The sequence below is a fragment of the Brienomyrus brachyistius genome, chromosome 12 (genome assembly GCF_023856365.1).
Source record: "Brienomyrus brachyistius isolate T26 chromosome 12, BBRACH_0.4, whole genome shotgun sequence".
Lineage (NCBI taxonomy): Eukaryota > Metazoa > Chordata > Actinopteri > Osteoglossiformes > Mormyridae > Brienomyrus > Brienomyrus brachyistius.
The window spans coordinates 450,341-464,171 of record NC_064544.1 but is presented as its reverse complement, the minus strand read 5'-3'; the positions used below and the strand labels follow the sequence as shown (position 1 = coordinate 464,171).

Below are 13,831 nucleotides of genomic sequence, written 5' to 3'. Positions count from 1 at the left end.
ACAGGATTCAGGGTGTAGTTTAAAGACAACGGCAGAAGAGATCAACACCTTTTTAGGAATCTCTCTGTACATGGCATGCCTTGGATATCCAAGAATCAAAATGTATTGGACTACAAAAACAAGAGTCCCAATTATAGCTGATTCTATGACACGTGATCGTTTCTTCAAGATCAGGTCTTCATTGAAAGTGGTGAATTATCTGGATGTGCCAGAAGATGAAAAGAAAAAGGATCCCCTGTGGAAAGTCAGACCTGTTATGAAGAGAGTCCTACAAGGTTGCCTCAACCTACCTAGACCAACAAAGGTCTGTATTGACGAACAGATTGTTCCGTTCACCAGCCGTTGTCCGGTTCGTCAGTTTGTACCTGGGAAGCCGAATCCAACAGGATTAAAGGTGTTCGTTCTTGCAAATCCAGGTGGCTTAGTACTGGATTTTGAAACCTACATGGGAAAGAACACCTTCACGCAAGTGCAACAGATGGGAATAGGTAGAAATGCAGTCCTGTGTTTGACTGAGACACGTCCCAGAGGATCACTGGTCTACTTTGACCGGTATTTTACCACCATCAGTGTTCTGGATGCTCTTCAAAAAAGGGGCCTCTCTGCTACAGGAACGTTTCAAAAGAATTGCATTCCAAAAGAGTGCTGCTTCACTGTTGACAACATCCTGAGGAGAAAACCAAGAGGGTCATCAGAAATGATTGTACGGAGACCGGATGAAACAGCAGTCACCAAGTGGATGGACAACAAGCCTGTTGTCATGGCATCGACTGCCCATGGAATTGAGCCCCAGAATACCTGTTCCAGATGGTCAAAGAAAGAAAAGAGGCGAATCCAAGTCCCAAGACCTGCAGTGGTTGCAGAATATAACATCAATATGGGAGGGGTGGACATGTGCGATCGAATGCTCAGTTTCTACAGAATGTCCAGCCGGACCAAGAAGTGGACTGTTCGCACCATACTTCACTTCATTGATTTGGCCATCACCAACTCGTGGCTTCAGTACCGACAAGATAACCAGGCCTTGCAACAAGCTGCAAAGATCACCTCTCAGTACCTGGAGTTCAAACTCCTTTTGGTCGAGGAACTGATAACTCAGGGACAAACATGTCAACAAGACCTGAGTGATTCAAGTGATGAAGAGTTTTCTCCGCAAATTAAGAAAAGGAAGCCCCACCCAGATGAGGCAATAAGAAAATATGGTGCAGTTCACCTGCCTGAAATGGTTGACATTCCACGTCCTTTCAGGTGCAGAATGCCTGGGTGCAACAGCAAAATGTATGTGAGATGTGTGAAGTGTCAAATGTTCCTCTGTGTCTCCAAAAAATCACAGTGCTTCCTCAGATATCATAAATGAATGTGTTTCTGTGTTGTTTTTATGGAAATATGTTCAATATGTTTTGATATCCTGCTCGCAAAGATTTCAGTGGAGTGTTGAATTTTCATAATAAGCTATTGAATTTTCTTGATCTTTCACAGCAATGAAATCCTGTTATGCACTGAAGTGCACATGTTGTAAAATTTAAAGTTAGGTACAAAAAAATAATGTTTGCAGTTTGTTTCTTACCACCCCAACACTGGATTTATATGAAAAAAATCAAAATCAAAATACTTTTTTTCCCTGGGTCTCAGGAGGATATAACAGCCAGATTCCTGTTTCCAGTCATTATCAGCGGTTCAACAACATTCCCCCGGAGATAGTGAGATCATTGGGCACTCCGTGGATCGTTATCGGTTCTGCCAAGCGATGCCGGCGGCGGAAGGAACGTAAACAAAAACGGGGCTGCCGGTCAGGCTTGTTAGTCAGGCTAAAGAACCCCGGACATAGAGGCAATGTCTGTTGTGTGCAGACCATATTACTTGCCTAGAGAACTGCCTGTACTGCTAATAACCGCTCTCTATATACCTCCGGATGCTATTGTTAGCTCAGCCCCTGCCTACCTGCATGATTCAATTTCTAAACAGAAGCAGACATAATAAATAGCGGTAATGTGCTTTCTGCCAGGATGGGGCTGCTGGCTATGTGCTTCTCACACTCAGGGCCAGCGGTTAAACGAGATGTTATAGTCACTCTGTAGGCCCCCCCTGCCACAATTTGTCAACCGGCGGCCATTTTATTTCATTGACACTTCCTTCTCATGGGCTTATCGCTCACGGCTCCAAAAGTTCCATCACTGAAGTCATATTGTCCATGTGACTTTTTTTTCCTTGGGGGTTTTTTACTTCAACTGTACAACACTAAAACTAGCTCAAGTTGAAGGTTTTTCAAGTTTTTTTTATTTCAAGTTGTCCATGCCTCCTAAAGATCGTCAATGAACAGAGAACACCAGCAATTACTTGCATCAAACAATAATTTCACCATGATGGACCACTGCACGCCTGCTGCGTTCATGTCATGCTGTCTGCAGGGGTGTACCTAGACATTCTGGCCCCCCTGACAAAATGGGACCTTGCCCCTCAACACAATTTCATATAGGTCTATAATTTTACATATTCTAGGACCCCTGTCAAGTAGTAGACCCCCAAATCTGCAAGGGTATCCATTCTCCTCCAACATCCCAGGCTGTCTGTGTTGGTGACTTATATTGACATACAGCTGCTAACTTTCTGTAAATGAGAGCATTGTCTGTATTTTATCTGCAGATATTAATGGGCACTTCGTGTTCCTCTTTGCCTCATTAAGAGGTCGTCCTGGCACCACTCGTTTTATAGCAGAGCATGATGGAGGGACGATCCAACTAGCAGCTCACAAAACACAGGAAATATTATTTTAAACAGAACTCAAACCAAAAAACAAAAGGCAACATCAGGGATCTAACAAAGGCAGGTAGATAGAAAAAGAGCTAAACGGGGTATAACTATACATGAGGAAAAACTTACACCTAGCAGGTTTGGGAAACACAGCAGTTGTTTCCAATTTGCACATCAGTCATGAAGGTGGTGCCCCGGCTGAAATATGGCTGAATACCTACTGTCAATATGAAACTAGGAAAGTGAAACTGAAAGTACAACGTTCCAGTATTTATACGGCTCACTCTTTGGCTCATTCCTCAGTTCAGCCGTACCTTCATATGTGGTCTGTAGTTTAATTTCAAGAGGAAAGTCACATCGCAGTCCATCCATCCAGCCGTTATCCTAGGGCACACAGCTGGGGTGCCCTCCTGGACGGGCTGCCGAACAGAATATCACAGGATTATGGTAATCTGAGTTACAGGCAAAACGCTAAAGAAAGCTGTTTAAGATTTTGGTTAAATATAATGAATGTTAGGAATCGTAGGGATTTCAAAATTCTTAAAAGTAATATAAGTAAGAAAAACATACTATTTCCGATTATATACTTAAAGTTATGTAGTTACTTGAGATTCAAACATTTTCCAACAGAAATGTGAACTAAGGAAGTAAAGTCGCAAAGGACAGCAGACAGTGAATGTGAAATTCATTAGGAAAAACAGAGGTAAGTCTAAGTGTTTGTTACAAAACTTAATATCGTGCTCTCTAGTGAAACATTTACTGAACTTTATGTAAAAGTTAATTTAACTGTAAAATGGCATTGTGTGCAAACATGTTTTTCGGTTTATATTTTATAAGTACATTACGAGTGTCTGTGGTCCATCAAACAACATTATAGAAGATGGTTGCAAAAGTAATTTTAGTGGGAAAACCTTTTAAAAGAATATAGACAGAGTTTATACTAAAAGAAAACAGAAAATGTAATTTCTGTTATTTCCGTTACTGCAATTTATGCCACATGAATGCTGACCCTCATGAAGGGAACGTCCACTGAAAAATCCTGCGTAGAATTGACTAAAATATCTTTTTATCGTTTTTGCAAAAGCATTTTGTAAGTAAATTAAACTGCGGTATTATTAAGTAAAAGTTCCTTAATTATAAGCCTTAACAATTTTATGTTAAATATCAGAAAATTCAACAATTACATTTTGGTTTGGAGTAACAGTAACTTTGTTTTACGTAAGAAATAAAACCTAAGTTAATAAAATTAAAGCTATTTTTAAGGTGTGGAATCTTTGACTAAAAAAATTAAAATATAAAACCTCGAGAATAAACTTTTAAGATTAAAGTTGTAATTTGACAGAATAAAGTCATAATTCGAGAATAAAGTTATGAGAAAAAACCTGCAATGTTTCAAGAATAAAGTCATTCAAAACTATGTGAAAAGGTTCAGAATCGCGTAAGGACTTTGCGTGGCATATTCGATAAGGAAGTAAGGTGGGGGCAGCATGGTGGTGCAGTGGTTAGCACTGTTGCCTTACAGTTCGAGTCTTGTCGTGGTTTTTTCTCCTTCCCCGCCAAATCAGAAGTCAGAGGGCCGCTTGTGTAGTATCCAGAATTCAGTCTTTATTGCAACAATGAAGTTACAACCAAGGCTGGACACATAAAGTGTGTCCAGTACTGTTTTACACCAGTTTTTATATAATATATATATATATAATAAAATATTATATATTTTTATATTATCATTTAACAATATCTCATCACTTAAGCATCATCATTCCTTCAACCATTCACAATCATTGTTTTTTCCCTTAATCCACACCTCTAGGTGATAAGTTTGCCCATCATTTCTTTTACCGTTTGGTCTCTCGGCTGAACATAATGGTGGCACGACCATCTCCGCTTGGTTTTTTAAAAAATGCTCAGCCGTGAACTGCTGGTGAACTCAGGCGAATCCCTTCCTTCAGTAATAACCTTGGCAGTTTCAGCCTGTTGCACATTGTCTAACTATGGTTGATAATATATTTGTCCATTTAACATAGTGATAAAATATACGCTAATAAAAGTGAATATTCATAGATTCAGGACTAATATAAAGTAGCTAACAGAAACTTCAGACTAACAAAAGGTGCAAATACATACTCAGTTGATTATATTGTGTTGATTACATTATAATGTTTACATTGTAATGATTACATCATGGATATTTGGCATACTTTTTAATAATATCATAATACTTGTATTCTACGTTATATAGTGCTAAATAATATTCCATAGTCTCCACCTGGGTTACATGTGTGTGGAGTTTGCATGTTCTCCCCATGTCGTCGTGGGGTTTCCAAACGGCTTATCCTACTGGGTCGCGGGGGGTCCGGAGCCTATCCCGGAAGCAATGGGTACGAGGCAGGAACAACCCAGGATGGGGGGCCAGCCCATCACAGGGCACACTCACACACCATTCACTCACACATGCACACCTATGGGTAATTTAGTAACTCCAATTAGCCTCAGCATGTTTTTGGACTGCGGGGGGAGACCGGAGTACCCGGAGGAAACCCCACGACGACATGGGGAGAACATGCAAACTCCGCACACGTGTGACCCAGGCGGAGAGAGTTGTCATTCAACATTCTTAAAATGAATTTGCAGTTTAAAACATAGCTTAAATACTATACGAACCTTTAATGCCAGGACACCACAGGAAACTGCATCTCTCTGGAGCGAATGAGGAAGGGGGCCACATGACCACCTTCAACTCCTGTAGCCCTTTTATTGTCATTGATAAAAAAATTGTTTGGAGTGTGTAACTATGTTGAAGTTTTTTTGTTTGTTTGTTGCGTGTTAATTTAATAATTGCTCCACATAATTTTATTTATTACAAATGTCATACTTATTTATTCTGTGGCAGGGTGGCCTGCTATAAAATGCCCCCCCCCCTCCCCGCCCCCCCAGAATCTTTTCCTTATGGCAGGACGACTTGCAATATGGCTTGTTAGCTGTAATGAACACACGGGGTTTAGAGTGAGTGGGGAAATTTTGGTGACTTTTGATTACTTTTGGTCTGTGGTTCGATGTCAGATCATTTCCAAGCATGATGGTGCTGAGTATGAAGTTAAGTGCCGTATTATATTATACAACGACAGAATACAAGAAAATTTTCAGCAGAATGGATTCAACTAAGTGTCAAAAATATCTTTCAACTAAATCAGTCTCTTCCTGCGACTGAAAGTGACTGTATTTGCACAGACGAGCATTGTCGAGAAGAAAAGCATTACTGTAGCGTTTTAATGAAAAAGTTACTGTCACATTTGTGATGAATTACAGGAGGTTGTGAATGATAAACTTAATGTTCGAATGTAAAAAGGCATAAATGGTGTGTGAGTGTGTCCTGTGATGGGCTGGCCCCCCATCCTGGGTTGTTCCCTGCCTTGTGCCCATTGCTTCCGGAATAGGCTCCTGACCCCCCGCGACCCAGTATGATAAGTGGTTTGGAAAATGGATGGATGGATGTATGCTGACTTACGTAGCTGTTAATATCAACATATTAAACATGTATTTACCTTTAAGATATAAAATAAGGGTACAATATCCAGTGGAAATAGTTAATAACAAATAAAACGGCAGTAGAAAAATAGGCTTATGTTATATGATTTACAGCTTAAAAATTCCGAAGTCGGTTTGTACTTATGCAGTATCAGCTAGAGCAGGCTCGCTATATGCATTATGTGTGTAATTCTATAAAACAGAAAAGCATGATGTCTCCGTTGCTGCCCTTCTGCTTCATACCTTCAGGATTCCAGGTGCCGATGCATTCTTGGTTCTGTATAGGATCATTTTTCGAGTTTAGATCGCATGAGATCGCGTTTATGTGCAAGGTCCAAAGGAAATTATGTACAGCGATCGAGAGACACCTGAAGGTGGATATGTAGCAGGACGTTAACGGCTGTATTACTTTTCCATATCAAGTGTTGTGTTTTCACACGTACATTATTATTTGCTGCAGGATACTGTGTGTATATTACAGTCCGATTCAAAATGCAAAGACAAATCGACGCAAGGCTATAATGGCAAGGGTTTTAAAAATGACGAGAACGTTAAATTATTTTCTAAATTGATTTGTTATCGGTTTAATTACTATTAAAAAAGGGACAGGGCTTTCATAAGTTGATGTACCTTTGCTCTCATAAGGTTTACAGCCTATTGAAAAATGTGCCCGACCTCAATCAGATAGTACTGTGAAAATGAGACTCAGTTAAATATTCCTTTATTTAACCTGTCCTGCTGTAGACAGACCAAAGCAATACTCGCACAATGCAACACCTCAGATATCCAGTGTTTTTCAGTCACATTTTTATAATGATGTTGATTATATAGAAACTTATGAGGTCGTACTTATACTGAAAATAGATTTAAGTTGAAATAAACCGGCTTAAACTAGTTTTGTGGTTGCAATGCAGGTCGGGGACTTATACAGGAAATATCATTGATGTTCTACTTAGCAAACCGGACGACACGTGATTTTCCGTCCCACAGTGGCGATCGTCGCTCATTGTTCTGCAGCCAGATCCTCTTGCCCTCAGACTTACTGAGTGGGAAAACATACTGTAACGTGGCTTATTTTAGTCAGGGGTGCTTGTAAATCAAATGATTACCTGCTTAAATGAAAAGCAGCTGAACAGGGATCCATGTAACTTCCCAAAAGGTCCAATGGATCATGGATGTTGATATGCGGCCAGGATTCGGGTTTCCTGACAACATACTTTGAAAAAACTTTTAAAGTTATCAGAATAACTGCTTAATCTTGCTTTGGAGGGGGGTAGCCCCTATAGCCAGTGTTGCCAACTTAGCGACCTCTGGGATAGTCAATAGCGACTTTCCTTGCTGAGGAGTTGGCAACAGTGCCTGTAGCAGCCAATAATGTAATAACTGGCAATAATGCAATAATTCTTCTATTGGCCTATCCAGTGAAATAGCTGCTTTTTTGTAGCAAATCTACTATTATTCATCGCTTTCCCACCTCACTAACCTTTTTCGAACCAGGAACTTTGTCCTGTCCCCAGCACAGGAGCTTTTTTTTACTGTAGTTCCTTGAAGGTCGGCCAAACCCTTCTTCGTCCTTACTTTTCATTGGACCGTGAATTACTGGGGAGGTGTATGCAGGAATAAATTGCTGATTGGTTGACCAGTTCAATAAATTCGATGAAGATTTTAAGTACTTTGCTCTGTTGGAAACCTAACCACTTATTAATAAATCAGGTTCAAATTAACGGGGATCAGGCATGGCTTATTAGAGCCATGTTAGAGAGGAAACAGGAATGGGCAAAGAAGCGGGATGTGACAGTCCCCCCCCCCCCCCGAAGCATGCCCTCCTGGGGGGGGGGGGGGTGGGGGGCAGAACCCAAGGAAGCAAACAGGGTGGGAAGCAGATTGGACACCAGACTAGAAGGGGCGACTGGACAGAACTGACCAGACAAGACAGAACGCGACCTAAAGCCAGCATAAAATACCACTAGGGTGTACTGGATATGACTGGGCAGGACTGGGAGGAACGATTAGACGATTGACACCATACACAGCAGATCAGGCCAGAGAGGCTAAACAGGGCAAACCTCTGACGGGAACAAAACTGGGGCACAACACAGAACAGATGACATAACTAAGGACACAGAGGTCAGGGCAGGACCAATGACAACAGGGGAAATGACCAACACAACAAAGGCAGGTGGACAGGTGAAGGGACAACCAGGACAGGGGGAAAAACAGACAGATACAACAGAGGGCGTAGACCAGGGAAAACAAAGGCAGAATATGGCAGTGGGGGCATGAGTGGGGCAAGACAAAATAAGAACAAGGTTTGGCGGGGGGAGGTCTTACGAACTTCGGGATGCGTGACATCGACTTAGGGATACAGGATCCCATCTTCAAGGGGCAGTATGCAATATGGAGATACAAACAGAAACATACTTATTAATGCATTAAATAAAACTGAGGTGTAAAAATTATTCCATCAGCTCAGTCATTGCTCCACTACTTTTATCTCTATTCCCAACAATTCCGCACAACTTCCAAGTTAGTGGTGGTGCTTGTGGTCAACCAGTCAGTAAGATTATCAGTGGTAAGCCCCTTCCCAGTAGTTCATGGTCAAACAAATGGTACCTGCTCTGGAGTAGGGACTAAAAAAAAGGCCCGGAACTATCTCTGAGGAACTATTATCAAACCGAGTTCTTTCAGTGGGAACACGACAAAGTTCCTGAAAACAGTCCTGGGTCCTGAAAAAGGTTCCTGGAGTGAGAAAGTGCCTAATAGATATTTACTACAAAAAAGCAGCTATTTGATTGGGTGGACCTACACAAAAAGTGGGTGGGCCTAGGCTACCCATAGCTACACCCCTGCTATTAATACGATTTAAAAATAACTTTTTATTTTCCCAATAGATGTACCTTCAAAGCTCAATTTAGAATTAATATTAAATAATATAATTTATTAACAGTATTTTTTGTAATTTGTGAAATTAACATTGTTACGATTAATTCATAACTTACACACCTACATTTTTTTGTGTTTAGAACTGAAATTATGGGAAACAGATCGAGTAAGACCCTGGAGGTGGCAGCTCTCGGAAGACCCTTCCATCTGGGGATGCTGTATGATTGCCGTAATGATTGTCTCATTCCAGGTAAGTCGCTAAATCAAACAGCTGGTTTCTGGTTCATTACCAGATTGTGTAGAACTGCAGCTATTGGGTAGTTTTCAATGAGAGAGCACTTGTTTTTAAGAGTTTATCCCATACTGTGAAGAGGATCCACTAAGCGTACATGATACCCTACCTTTGAGGGTAGCTTAGCTCATGTAGCTCAATAAGTACAGCATCGTACTAACAGTGTGCAGAGTGCCCACATGTTCAAATTCCAGAAATTGCAAGTGTCATGTGAAAAAGATTGTCATAAAGCAATACTGATAATTATGACAATATAATTCAAGTCATTGTTTCTTTACTTGGGGCGGCATGGTGGTGCAGTGGTTAGCACTGTTGCCTCACACCTCTGGGACCCGCGTTCGAGTCTCCGCCTGGGTCACATGTGTGTGGAGTTTGCATGTTCTCCCCATGTTGTAGTGGGGTTTCCTCTGGGTACTCCGGTTTCCCCCCACAGTCCAAAAATATGCTGAGGCTAATTGGAGTTACTAAATTGCCCGTAGGTGTGCATGTGAGAGTGAATGGTGTGTGAGTGTGCCCTGCGATGGGCTGGCCCCTCCATCCTGGGTTGTTCCCTGCCTCGTGAAACATCCATCCACCCATCCATTTTTCAAACCACTTATCCTACTGGGTCACGGGGGGTCCGGAGCCTATCCCGGAAGCAATGGGAACGAGGCATGGAACAACCCAGGATGGGGGGCCAGCCCATTGCAGGGCACACTCAGACACCATTCACTCACACATGCACTCCTACGGGTAATTATCCTCAGCATGTCTTTGGACTGTGGGGGGAAACCGGTGTACCCGGAGGAAACCCCACGATGACATGGGGAGAGCATGCAAACTCCACACACACGTAACCCAGGCGGAGACTCGAACCTGCGTCCCAGAGGTGTGAGGCAACAGTGCGAACCACTGCACCACCATGCCGCCCCTGCTATAAATTTTATTATTCCTTAAAATGTAATTATAAATAACACATTAATAAATACATTACATGTATTTTTATTCTATTAAAGTTTAACGGCAACCCCAAACCATGTGGCCCCCCTTATCACGTAGCATAAGCATGTATGATATCATATATGAACATAACCCCTCGACCAATCAGAATAAGAGATACGCCTCCCTCCTGCTTATGAGATCGTAAACGGAACCCCATTTAAGCTCCGCCCATTGTACCACATAATATCTCTGACAGGGATTAAGCAGCATCTCTTGTGAACTGTGTTTACTAAAACTGCTTATGTCAAACACAACTCTAAATTGTATATAAATATTCCACAGTGATGGGCAACATGGGATTTGTGACTTTGGTAAATAGCTCAGCTGCTGAAGGCAGGAAGATTCTATATGAGAAGAGTCTTCTGGCATTTTTTGCTGAATTTGAAGTCATTGTTATTGATAAAATAACCGTCGATTGTAATAGTGTAAAAGCTGCAAGCAAAGTATGTATTGTTTTCTATTAAATAAGCTTATCATTCATATAAGCAGAAGAACTATAACTTCCAAAAGCTGGAGAAATGGGTTATGCAATATAAAAAACACAGGTCCCGAGTATTTAGCTAATATGAAATAACATAGTCGGGGCGGCATGGTGGTGCAGTGGTTAGCACTGTTGCCTCACACCTCTGGGACCCGGGTTCGAGTCTCCGCCTGGGTCACATGTGTGTGGAGTTTGCATGTTCTCCCCATGTCGTCGTGGGGTTTCCTCCGGGTACTCCGGTTTCCCCCCACAGTCCAAAAACATGCTGAGGCTAATTGGAGTTGCTAAATTGCCCGTAGGTGTGCATGTGTGAGAGCATGGTGTGTGAGTGTGCCCTGCGATGGGCTGGCCCCCCATCCTGGGTTGTCCCTGCCTCGTGCCCATTGTTTCCGGGATAGGCTCCGGACCCCCCGCGACCCAATAGGATAAGCGGTTTGGAAAATGGATGGATGGATAGATAATGTGTAAGGCATACTTACAGGAAAAGTGCAAAGTTATTAACACTAATTATTCAAATTCCAACAATGAATGCAAGGTTGTTTATGCACAGTTTGCCATTGATATAACAGAAATTAGCCATTAAAGAAGTACATTCCTACATAGTTATTTGTGAAAAAACATTTCTGGGTATTATTTCATAAAACAATCAGGAAAACACCCGTTGAAAAAACTATTAGAGTTTAGCTTAATTTATTGAAAAATCCATTCCTGGTTCCATTTTTAGAAATACATTTTTATTTAAACGACTAACATGATTATTGCCTTACACAGGAATTACCTTGTGGGATCATGAAGACCTTCAAAAAAACACAGATGAAAGAATTCAGCACAACACAGAGTTTGATGTCATTATATCTGATTCTGTAAAGGATAAGGCATGGGCTCTGGATGTTAATGCTTCGCTAAAAGCAAGTTTCATAGGAGGACTGATTGAGGTTGATGGATCTGCCAACTATCTTAAGGACACAAAGGATTCAAAAAAACAGGCACGTGTCACCCTGAAGTATAAAACCACTACAAAGTTCATTGAGTTGTCTATGAGTCACCTTGGACGAGGAAATGTTAAACACCCACATGTGTTTGATCAGGGAATAGCGACACACGTGGTAACAGCAGTGCTGTACGGTGCTCAGGCATTTTTTGTTTTTGATCGAGAAGTTTCAGAAACCGAGGACCAGAAAAACATTGAGGGGAGTCTGCAAGTGATAATTAAGAAAATACCAAAATTGTCAATAGAAGGGGAGGCTTCCTTAAAGCTGACAGACACTGACAGAGCTACTGAGGAAAAGTTGTCTTGTAAATTCTATGGGGACTTTGCCCTGGAACAGAACCCTGTTTCCTTCCAGGATGCAGTAGACACATACAAAAAACTTCCACAACTGCTGGGTAAAAAGAGGGAAAACGCTGTGCCAGTCAAGGTGTGGTTACTCCCCCTGGAAATCTTAGATTCTTCTGCTGCCAGATTAGTGCGTCAGATCAGTGAAAGATTAATAAATGAAACACAGAGCGTGATAGAGGACTTCAGTGAAATAGAAATGCAATGCAATGATATTATGACACGAAAGGTTGTTTCACACTTTCCTGAAATTGGCAAAAAGGTAAAATCCTTCAAGGACATGTGCTTGGAGTATAAATCACAGTTTCAGAGTTCTCTGTCAAGAATTTTACCATCAATTCGTGAAGGTAGAACAAAGAAATGTGTGCTTGCAAAAATCCTAACAAAGAAGGAACAGTCTCCTTTCAATAGCAATAAACTTAAGGAATGGCTGGACTGCAAAGAGCAAGAAATCAACCTGCTCCAAACATACACTGATATGATGGAAGACACAAAAATTCTGGCATCAAAGAGTGAGCTTCAAAGTGAAATCGTGAAAAATAGAGATAAGCATGTAGTGTGTTTTGCATTAACATCACTGGGTGAGAAGGAGCCGTATCTGTCCCGCTTACGGAGTCACTTAAAGGCTCTTTCAACTGCAAAGCTAACAGAACCAACAGAAGAAGATGGGAAGGATGTTGAGCCGAGTGAGTTTTACTTCTCAGATGCAGTGTCAGAAAAAATGAACAAACAAGTATTCCTCTTCATGGATTTTGCAAAGGCAAACAAGGAGAACAAGGAAACACACTTTATATCAGCATCCATACCTAACGATAAGTACAAAGGGGCAAGTATTTACCTTTACAAAGATGGGAAACAAAGTGACCATTTTGAGCCTCCGTCAAAACCAGAAAGACCAAATCCATCAGACGTCACTCATGACAGTGTGACAATAAAGCTGAATCATCCCCAGTATGGATCCAGTGAAATCACACACTACCTGGTTGAATACTGTGCTAATGAGTCAGATGTCTGGCAAATTATTAAAGTACCCAAATCTAACCTGGAATGTACTGTGTCTGGACTGCTTCCCCACACAGGCTACAGGGTCAGATACAAGGCAGTGTGTCCAGCAGGTGTCAGTCTAGCCAGTGAAGCTGAGAGCATTAAAACTTTGCCCACAAGTCCTCCTGGGAAGCCAAAACAAACATATGTAGACTTAGAGGAGATTGAAGTTTCTTGGACAAAACCCAATTCAATTGGCCATGGTGTCAACATTGAAAACTATGCTGTTGAATACAGAACTGAAACAAATGAAAATAATACAGACTGGGAAAAAAAGACTAGTAAAGGTGAGGTCTATAAAATGACTGGGTTACAGCCAGATACAGCATATTATATTAGAGTTACATGCAATTGTGGTGAATCTGGTCAAAGCAAAGAAAGTCTAACAGTCTCTATTTCAACATTGTCAGAAACCACAAAACTAGCTGCAAAGATAAAACAAAAGAGTGAATGTCTTAGCCAAGGGGTCCCCTCTGTGTACAAGGTTCCCCTGCAGAAAATACCCACAAACATAGATGGATGCAAGAGATATGCTTTT

At 41.4% G+C, this 13,831-nt stretch overlaps 2 protein-coding genes across 2 annotated transcripts in view; both read left to right on the top strand.

The window, feature by feature from the left end:
• Positions 1 to 13,831, top strand: part of LOC125705198 (stonustoxin subunit alpha-like) — a 216,497-nt gene that overhangs the window by 202,161 nt on the left and 505 nt on the right. Inside the window, exon 5 of the mRNA XM_048971638.1 lies at positions 13,229 to 13,336. Coding sequence (XP_048827595.1) covers positions 13,229 to 13,336 — 108 coding nt within the window. The remainder of the gene's footprint in view (positions 1 to 13,228; positions 13,337 to 13,831) is intronic.
• LOC125704464 (stonustoxin subunit alpha-like) overlaps positions 9,298 to 13,831 on the top strand; it is a 302,833-nt gene continuing 298,299 nt past the window's right edge. The window contains exon 1 of the mRNA XM_048970033.1: positions 9,298 to 9,409. The gene's annotated coding sequence lies outside the window, so the exon portion shown is untranslated. The remainder of the gene's footprint in view (positions 9,410 to 13,831) is intronic.